This window comes from Copidosoma floridanum, unplaced genomic scaffold, assembly GCF_036245765.1.
Source record: "Copidosoma floridanum isolate Cflo_tuat_1 unplaced genomic scaffold, Cflo_Japanese_pri ptg000020l, whole genome shotgun sequence".
Taxonomy (NCBI): Eukaryota; Metazoa; Arthropoda; class Insecta; order Hymenoptera; family Encyrtidae; genus Copidosoma; species Copidosoma floridanum.
The window spans coordinates 424,286-434,353 of record NW_028321897.1 but is presented as its reverse complement, the minus strand read 5'-3'; the positions used below and the strand labels follow the sequence as shown (position 1 = coordinate 434,353).

Below are 10,068 nucleotides of genomic sequence, written 5' to 3'. Positions count from 1 at the left end.
TGCTTTCTGAAGCCAGACTGCAAGCGATCAATAAGGTCACGGCGGTAGATGTATGCAGTAATCTGCTCGGCAGCGACAGCTTCCAGAATCTTAGAGGTGGTCGACAAAAGAGCAATAGGTTGAAGATGGCCAAGGTCAGTTGGCTGTCGACATTTAGGAATCGGACGTATAAATGACCTTTTCTACGCAACAGGAAATACTCCCGACTGTAGTGAGCAGTCGAATATATGCAACAAGACTGGAAGAATTGTTGGAAGACAGTTCCTGAGGCTCCTTACAGGTATACCATCCGGGCCAACAGCATTAGACTTAATATTTATTTATTTCATCACAGCTAGCAGGGAGCGCAATTCTCTCTCTGCACCCCGAAGAGGCACCCATCTCACTCACGTATCTCCACATTTCAGTCGCACTTCTCGATTTAACCAATCTATCCTTGTAGTAAGTTGTCATGGCCTGATGCGATGCTCAGCGTACATGACCCCGCAGCCGCTTGTATGCTGCATGATCAGATTCCCTTCTATACCTCCTGTACACAGTCCACGCCCTATTTCGTACCCTGATCAGTTCGCGCAGATCATCAGTAATCCAAGGTGAACGCCTCTTCCGAAGGGTGAACACTTGATATGGGGCATGCACATCGTAGAGCTGTGTAAGACGCTTCATGAAATAATCAGCCTTCCGACTAACATTCGGCTGCCCATGAAGGTCACTCCAATCCATGCTTTGAAGGTCATTATTGAAACAAGCAATGTCAAAGTCACGGAATGATCGTCTCGTCACTAAGCGACTAACACACTGTGGAATTTCAAGCAGCAGTGAAGCTGACAGGAAATCATGTTTAGATATTGCAGGATAAGGCATCTGAGTGAAATCGCGAACATGGTTAACATCACTTACACAGATATAGTCAATTGTCGTGTGTGAATCACCAATGTGATGAGTTGGCAAAAAACAAAGGGGCTGAAGGCCACACACCATCAAGGAGCCCTGCAAAATGCGGCAGCTCGAAGAGTCATCGGTCCAGTTAATATTGAAGTCCCCAAGCAGCACTGTGAAATAACAAGGCACATTGCAATTCATAAGAACATCCTCAATGTCAGATCAATAACCAGCCTTTGGGAGGGAATAGATGACACCGAGCAGCACGCGCGCACTGCGGAAGTCAAGTGAAACAAAGAGGTTCTCAGGTCTTTTTGAGTAAGTTTCACCAGCCATGGTGTGACATACCACTCTACAAGGAATAGACTCATGCACGTACAATGCAACACCTCTGCTGCCTCTTCCAACGCGGTCAGACCAAATCAGCTCAAAGTTCTGTACTGGAAATTTATCGGAAGATGTAAACAGCTTAAGCCAGGACTCACTAATCGCTAGCAGGTGAAGCTGATAATCCGTAATTAAAGATGGGATGTCAGCAAAATGAGCCTCCAGTGACTGTGCATTAATATGACCTATCTTAAATAGTTCTTTATGACAGTGAGCCATAATCAATAGATCTAATCTTACGCTCAACTTTTTTTGTCAAGGTTGGACATCCCACCTTGTTAAATGCTGAATGCGAGTGCACAGCACCACCTGCAGCTATACAGTTGCAACACTTGAGAATGTCTCTCTTGTCTCTAACTGTGCACTTACTACTCAAATGGTTACCAGCACAGTGGCGACAACAAATATCCTTATTACAATTATTGGCTATGTGCCAATAGGTCGAGCACTTGAAGCACTGCATAATTGTTATGTGGTCCTCAATACGGCATTCAGACCAGTTAACTCAGATCTTCTGCTATCTCAGTAACTCCAGCCTATGCTTGGGACTGACCTCAATTACACAAGAGCGCACAGGATAAGAGAAAAAAAAATTTTTTTAATATACATTTTCTGGGAGTTTAAAATCTTAACAGCTTTAAAAAACATCTCTTTTCATAAATTATACGGGAGAAACTGCAAATAAACGGCTCCTTATGGCCAACGATTATTTAATGGCATAAGGAACGCATGGTACTTTTCAGCATAATTATATTTTTTAAATTCTTACACCTTATTATTTGACCAAATAAACTATATGAATTTCGTAAAAATATGTTTTTAATAAGAAGATTTTTGTTCTGAGAAGTGTCAGGAATAGATGTAAAATTTCTAATTAAGAACGTTTTACATTACATGACAACAACTACGGTGTTCCATTCAGTAAGTCTTGGGCGAAGCCGAGACGGGGGGCCGCTAGTCATTGATATAGGAGCTCATGTCAATGCCACAAAATATCAAGTCGCTTGCGAGCGCGACAAGGTAAATTTAAGGAAGCAGACGAAACCTCGGCGTCCGCGCTACTGTTTATTTCAGATGTGTATACTTGAGCTTTCAAATACCGAAAAATAAATATTTTTGCCAGTATGCCTGATGTATGCTAGCTTAACTCAGTCTCTTTTATTCTACTCCACAGCTCTACTGACAAAATATAGGCCAAAAAGTTGTTAGAAAAACGAAAATGAGACATGTGTATCTCAAAATGCTTAAAACAAGATCTTTTCATGTTCAGTCTTCGAGAAATGGTCTTATCGTTAAGTTAGCTGAAAGCCAAATTTTTTCTGTATACGATTGGAATTTGGGATTGGAGTGTTTTTAAAATCAAGCAGAGCTGCCACCAGTGTGATATAGGCAACAAGTACTTACTTGCTAATTTCACAGTAGATAGTATGCAGCGTTGAGAGTTCTAAGATGGTAGAGCGCTTGCTTCTCGCCTGGAGGACTCGGGTTCGAGACTCCGCTCTGTCACTTTCTCCCAGGTAACTAGGTGGTGTTTTTAATATGACCTAATTCACTAGGATATTATATAAAAAGGCTAATGGTATATAGCATTTTGGCGTGGCATGTAGATACGCAGTTATTAGTAAGAAACAAGAAAATGCCTTAGAAAAGAGGGGTGGTGAATATGACTCTTTCATAATAAAACTGTTCCCTAAATGCTTCGCCCAGATGGTGAGTGCCCCTCCTCTCATTCCTTTGAGAGCAAACTGCAGGCCTTCAAAATTCTCTGTTATTTTCCTTCTTCCTTCTTCTCTTGTGCCCTTTTGTCTTCTAGGGGAGTGGTCCTCACGGACCTGTCCCATGCGAGGAGGTTAGTTTTTATTCAGTAGACACACTAGGTGAATCCGACACTACTACTGGATTAGCTGGGGTGTCTATGTCTATGAAGATTTTCTCCTCCCTGCTCCATCAAACAAAAAAAAAATCCTCTAAATGATTGATAATACAAATAATAAAATGAATGTGCGATTTGCATAGTTAATAATCATACAATTATAATTAATATTATACAGTAAAATAAAAAATCATTTAATAAAAATAATTGTCTTAGTAACTTATACGTCACTTTTACAATTTTAATATCTGTTTTCGTAATAAATAATTATTTATTGTAAGAATTTCTTAGGTATTAAATAACTGTAATTTGGAATGTTTGGATTTTATTAGAACATAAAAAAAACATTATGATGAGAGCTAGTTAAATAAATGACCAATTTCGGATTTTTTATGTGTATAATTACGAAGTCTTTTATCTAAAAATTTTTTGGAAGAAGTAGTTGAATTTATGTAGGTAAGAAAAATTGCTGAGAATCATATGATAAATTGGTAAAATAAAAGAAAGAAAAAGAAAAAAGCATCTTAGATAAAAATCCTGAAACTGTATTTTTTCGACAACTAATTTTGTTTGGTGAATGTACAAACTATTTGTACAAATAAACCTTTGCACTTATTTATACATTCAAAACATCTTCAAATGAGCAACTTTAAGTAGAAATTTAATAAAGTGGGACAGTTGTAGATCACCGTAGCTATGTTGTGTGGGACTAAGTTTCTATACAGTAATTTGTATATGAGCGATATCTAATGTTGTTAAGTTTTTTTAAATAAACTTATAAAAAAGGTATTTTCCTAAAAAGTTATGATATACTTTAAAAATAGCTTTGAACAAATCTAACATGTTAGGTAAATTTGATGTATTAAACTTGTATTTTGTAAGGAATTTTTGAAGCTTTCATACAAATAAATAGTTTTTTTTTTTGAATCTATAGTCTTGAAAAACTCTGAAATTTAAATATGAAGACGGTAAAGTTTTTTTTTAATTTTTGGTGCAGCATAAATTTTGTATGACATTCGTAGTATAATACTGTTTAGTAATCATACTTTAACAAAATCAAACCAACTAAGTAATATTTACTTTTGACTGGTACTTCATGCAAACCTTACATCAAATACATTCATTCCTTCCTATGTCAAAAGTACATAAAAATGTTAGGGCAATAGTCAGTATTACTTCTTTTGATTTTGTTAAAGTACGAGTACTAAACATTATACTACAAATGTCGTACAAAATGTATGCTGCACCTAAAATAAAAAATAAAACTTTACCGTTTTTATATTTTGGTTTCAGAATTTTTCACGGCTACAGATTCAGAAGGAACAAAACTTTTCATTGTCACTGTATGAAGGCTTCAGAAATTCCTTACAAAATATGAACTCAACACATCAAACTTACCTAACATTTTAGTTTTGTTGAAAGAAAATTTTTAAGGGTTTATTAATTATACATAACTAATTTTATTATAACTGTTACGAATACTTTACATTCATCATTAATGTTTTTTTAATTTATTTGACTGATACGCATAACATTGAATTAAAAAGAAATTTGGTTTAACTAAAAACCGTTTTGTCTAGTTACAAGAAATGTATTATAATTTTAATGGCAGGATTTTAGAATAAAAATATTGAAGAAAAATAAATTAAGTTTTGATGATCAATTGCAACTCTATAAGATTTACTAGGATTTTAAACATAATTTCAAATTCAAATTGTTGAGTAAGTTATCTTGAATTATTCAAGATAATGATTATTTTAATTTTCCTAAAAACTCGTAGAACTTCCTCAGCTTGTGCAATGGCTAGTATGTAGCCAGATATTTAATTAGAAATAACTACTTCTCGAAATAAATTATAAAGATTACTTTTTCTTTACTTCATTTATTTACACTTAATTCAAGCAATCTCTTACAACATTATACTAATGATTACGTGAGCATCAACAATAATTGGTTTTACCTTAGAGTAATAGTTTCATTCTTAATGAAACCTCGCACCTATTTCTATATAAAAAAAGTACCCTTGTGTACTACGTATATGTTAATGTATTATATTAGTATACATAGTTTATCTTCTTAATATAAATAAGGCAAGATCATCACATGATGCCATAGTGTACACACAGGTAATATCTTAGGGCATCAAGAACCTGTGGATCAGTTTAGTCCTGACAATACATTTTTATCCTTGGGTTCAAATTTTTTTTTAAATAATTCAATATTTCTTTGATAACTCAGCTTGATTCTTTAAAAGTGCTTCCCTTGTACAAGTAATAGTGCACAACCATTTATATTAAAACTTGTAATATATCATATTTAGCACAAAATTCTGTGCAAGTCATGACGAGAAAGTGATAAATATTACATATTCATAGAGAAAACTACATATATGATTATTGTCATTAAATATTGACAACTTAGTATTATTGATGGTTTTTTTATTGTTTAAAAATTGAGTACAAGAATAATGATCATACCAAACTTTCAGAATAAAATATGTCACTATTCTACATTTACCGTTTTTATTTTACTCTATAGTTTAGTTACAAGACATGTGAGATTATAGTACCAAAAATTTTTACTGTAAATTCCATTGTTATTTTATCTTGCAGAACAGTGTAAAAAACGTTGATAAGAACTACCGCTAAATTATTAGCTATGATATTAATCGTACGATCACAGTTACAGTGTGTACAAAAAAACTTAATCGTAAATCCATATTGATTCAAAAAATAAAAAAATTTTTATCGAAACTGTCTTGTATGATAATACAAAAAGTTTTAGGGCGATAAATATAGTTGTTTTATCAAAAACTTTTCAAAATGTATAGTCAAAGTTATTTACTTTATTATTTATTAAAGATCAGTTCGAAATTTGACACTTACATCGTAAAAATTTGTTTATCAAAAATACTTTTATATGTATAGTATTGCCTAATCTTATTATCGACTAATAAGCTTTTTAACTACTCACACAAAACTTACTTTTATATGTTATCATTCATAAATATAAGCGTAATTAGATTGTCTAGATTTTACATTAATTGGTCAAACTTATTACATATATACATATTTACATCCCGTTTCCGCTGCTAATGTAAGAGCAAATTTTTTTTTACGTAAGATTGTGTAATACATGTGTTTCTTGCATCTATAGTATGTTGACATTACACAGTTTAAAGCAATCCAGATGCACGGACTGACTTATGACATTAAAGATAAACTAATAGATGATTCGTCATTGACATCTAGTTTGAAAAATCGAAAAATCAAATTTGTTTGTAATAATCGCAAGCTGTACATACTACGTTTGCTTTCTATATTTTGATACGTGAATAGAGCTAGCTTTAAATTACATTTATGAATGTAAAATTATGTTGTACAACTCTATTGCCATTAATCACATTAAAAATTTAAAATATTGATATCCTGATGATAATAAATAAGAATGAAAGAGTACAATACTACTATTGATGTTACAAAAATAAAATTGTTTCTCCTTCTTAAATCCACCAAGTATTAGCACAACGTATTGTTAGGTGCTGTAATTTTATCTCAAGTATCATATCCATCTGTGCAGCGATTTAAAATTGATTCGCATGATCGAATTACTTTTGCCACTGTATTACTTTCATGCTAAATAAATTATTGTTCAATTTTAGAATACTTTAGATATTGACTGTACTATAAATTTTTGTACAATTTTCACAAAAATTATTAACGGTATCACCTAACACTTTAAAATGTTTATCAAAAATTACACGACAGTAGTAGTTCATACTTTTTCTTGTCTTCGATTGCCACTGTAAAGCTGATAGGTTTTAGGTCAATGTGTTTCTTTGTATATTACTTTTGCAACAAGATACCAACTTACTTTTTATTATTCTTTACAGTATTGTATATTGTATCATAACAATGAACGACGCGTAACACATCAGTTCCATCATCAATTTGTTCTTCGGAAACTGGTATCATTTATTGATCAAAGGAAAGTAAAAAATGCCTTTTACACCCTATACACATTTGCACTAGCATGTCCATTGAGAAAGTATTATTGTTTGTTACTATTTTTCTCTCAAAGTTATACAGTGGTAATACAATGTAATCACAGAACAACATAAGATACATTAAAAATAACATTGAGAGAAATTAAAGTAAACTATTTTTCGAATGTCTGGAGTGGGTTCAGACATGAAATCAACAATTCGAGTCATGAATGTTCCATTATCTTATTACACCCATTACTATGAGTATTATACATTTAATTGAAAAGATCTATCGTAAAGCATACTTTTTGACACACTGCTCATTGCTGCTTATACTAATACACCATCTACACCATTCAGGATATTCTTATTGTTGTTACAAGAGATTATCATTATACTCTCGAAAGATTCTAGCACCCTATGCTTCGAAAGAAACTCTTCATTTAAAAAAGTATTAAAGCTACTGATTTAGTTTGTTGTAACTAATGTAGCTTGTTCTCGAGTAGATGTTGCATGGAGAATCCACGAGAAAAGACTAGTAAAATATCAGATATCTAGGCATACGCGTTCCATATCTCCTCTTCGTACCATAGAAGCACCCCTAGCCTATATACTCTGCACAGTAGCTAGCTCCACGTAGAGAACGTGAAATCTTAAGTGCCCAAGCAATAATCGGATACCGTATAAAAATAGTTTTCAAAATAAAAAGGGTCCCAGTGAGCCACTTTGCCGCGGATTCCGTTCAGACGATGTCCTCCCTGAGGTTGGCCAACTCCTGCAGGGCCGCGGGGTCGATCGTTGGCTCCTCGGGCTCCTCCTCCTTAGTCGTGAGTAGTGCGTTGAAATATACGTCGATGTCTTTAGAGGCTTTGACCGATGGCCGCCTCTCATTGAAGTAGCTCATGTGCTTGCGCTGCTGCAACTCGGCCTCGACCAGCAGCTGGTTCGACACTCCGAGGTCCTTTGGCTTGTAGGTCAGAATTTTGATGATGCTCCAAACCAGGCAGACCACACCCGCCAAGAAGGAGCCGTACGTGATGATGTCCTGCAGGCATGGCAGGATGTTCAGGTAGAAGAGAAACCGGGCATGTAGAAGTAGCGGCATCTCGTGCATCCCCTATGCGGATAAAATTAGGACTTTATAGGTAAATCTTTTCTTTTCTTATAGTACCTATTTGCATGAAATAACTACTTTTTGTTATTCATAAGATGAGGAAAAGAGCGTTAAAATAAACTGTCTGTATTATTTTTCTAGTGACTTTGATAAATTTGTAACGTGATACGGGTTTGGGCTTCAAGTAGATTTATTTGGGATGTAGCAGCAGCTTAATAGTTCCCAAATTCTACGTCTTTATACTGTACCCCCTAATTTAATAAACTGTGAAAGTAAATGACCGGTTTTTCGTGATAACACAACGCGGAATTGAGTATTTGCATGTCTATGGGATGTTTTACGAGCAAAAAAAAGAAATTGTAACTTACGATTTCGAACCACAGTAGGGGGAGCACAAGATTCGAAAAGCCCTCCACGTGCTCAATGGTGCTGATGTCCTGCAGTGCAATGTTTATTTGAAAGCGAAAGGCGAGATCCACCGGAAGACCGGACTTTGGCTGAATGAAGAAGTAGGACTCGTGCAGGTCTTTGATCGGCTTGAGTCCTTCGACTGCTGCGAGAAGTTTTGGATCCGACTGATAGAAGTGTGGGTATGACAATGCAATAGGAAAACCTACAATCAATACAAAAACAGCGGATGGTTGATAGAGCTACAGTTGAGTAAAGATTACTTTGATTCAGTCGTATGAAAAATTAGAATTAAAAAAAAACCATTCATAGACACGTAAACGTCATTTTATAAAAATTCTTTTTTTTTTTTTTCTTTTTTTTTCGTGAGCTTGTAAGCCTGCCAATATACAGAGTATTTTTTTTTGTATGGGATGACCGTATAAATATATCCTACAAACAACTGATTTGAATTGAAAACTTATCTTTCCAAACTTGCTTTTATTATTGTTGCTTGGAAATTTTTTTTTTATCATAATTATTGAAAAAAAGGTCTCCTTTCAAAAGAAAGGAATTTTCTCGAAATTTTTTTGAAAGCCGGCTCTCGTCAATTTGTTCCATAAATATTCTCTCAATCTTTGAATGATTTTCTTGGTAATGAATAATGACGCTTGTATCTTGTGCTTGTTCTATAAAAAGCTTGTTACCGATTCTCTAGCTTAACTTTTTTCATGAATCGTTAATCTATGCGTCTGTGAACGCAAATTTATTTTTCATTCCGCCATACTAGATATGCCAAGTATAAATTACGCATAAGGAATCTAACGCACTTTAATAGGTACTCCTAGTAACTACTCCTGCATTTCATAGAAAAGTATGGTTTGCTGCAAAAAAAAGTAAAAACTTCTCTTGGGATATTTACACCTACACTGTCTTAATACACTTTAAACGCTCAAGTGCGAAAGTTATCACAAGCCAAAAAAGTATATTTATCACAGTTTTCACATTCAAGCTTACTTTTGATAGTTTACACTTTTAATATTGTACTGTGGCTAATGAGTTTTTTTAAACTATAAAACTATGTTTGCAGTACTGATAAGTAACCAAGTGGCATAAGTTTCCAATTCATATTACAGTTACAGTAAAAGTTGCGTAAGTTGCCATGATGAAAACATGAGTGTACACATTTTTCAAATCCTCGAAAATCTTTTTCAAAAATTATTTAAACGTTTATCAGCAAATTAAGATTTTATAAAAATAATCACGAGTGTGCACAAAAGCTTTCACGAGTTTTTTCATACTACGCTGATTTTCATGTAGTTTTTAACATTTTAATCGCAATCCTGTGAAATGGTGGTTGAAAATGTTATTTTTTCTGTAGTTTATCACAACTCAACTACGATCTTAAGTTATTGACAAAAATTATTGTTTTGACCTAAC

The 10,068-nt window shown here is 34.0% G+C and overlaps 1 protein-coding gene across 2 annotated transcripts in view; it reads right to left on the bottom strand.

The window, feature by feature from the left end:
• Window positions 1-5,998: 5,998 nt before the first annotated feature.
• The window catches only part of LOC149374286 (scavenger receptor class B member 1-like), a 95,058-nt gene continuing 90,988 nt past the window's right edge, over window positions 5,999-10,068 (bottom strand). For both annotated transcript variants that reach the window (XM_089593808.1, XM_089593807.1), the window contains 2 exons: window positions 8,610-8,854; window positions 5,999-8,244 (listed from right to left, as the gene is read on the bottom strand). In XM_089593808.1, the coding sequence (XP_089449934.1) occupies window positions 7,870-8,244; window positions 8,610-8,854 (620 nt within the window). In that variant the 3' untranslated portion in view covers window positions 5,999-7,869. The remainder of the gene's footprint in view (window positions 8,245-8,609; window positions 8,855-10,068) is intronic.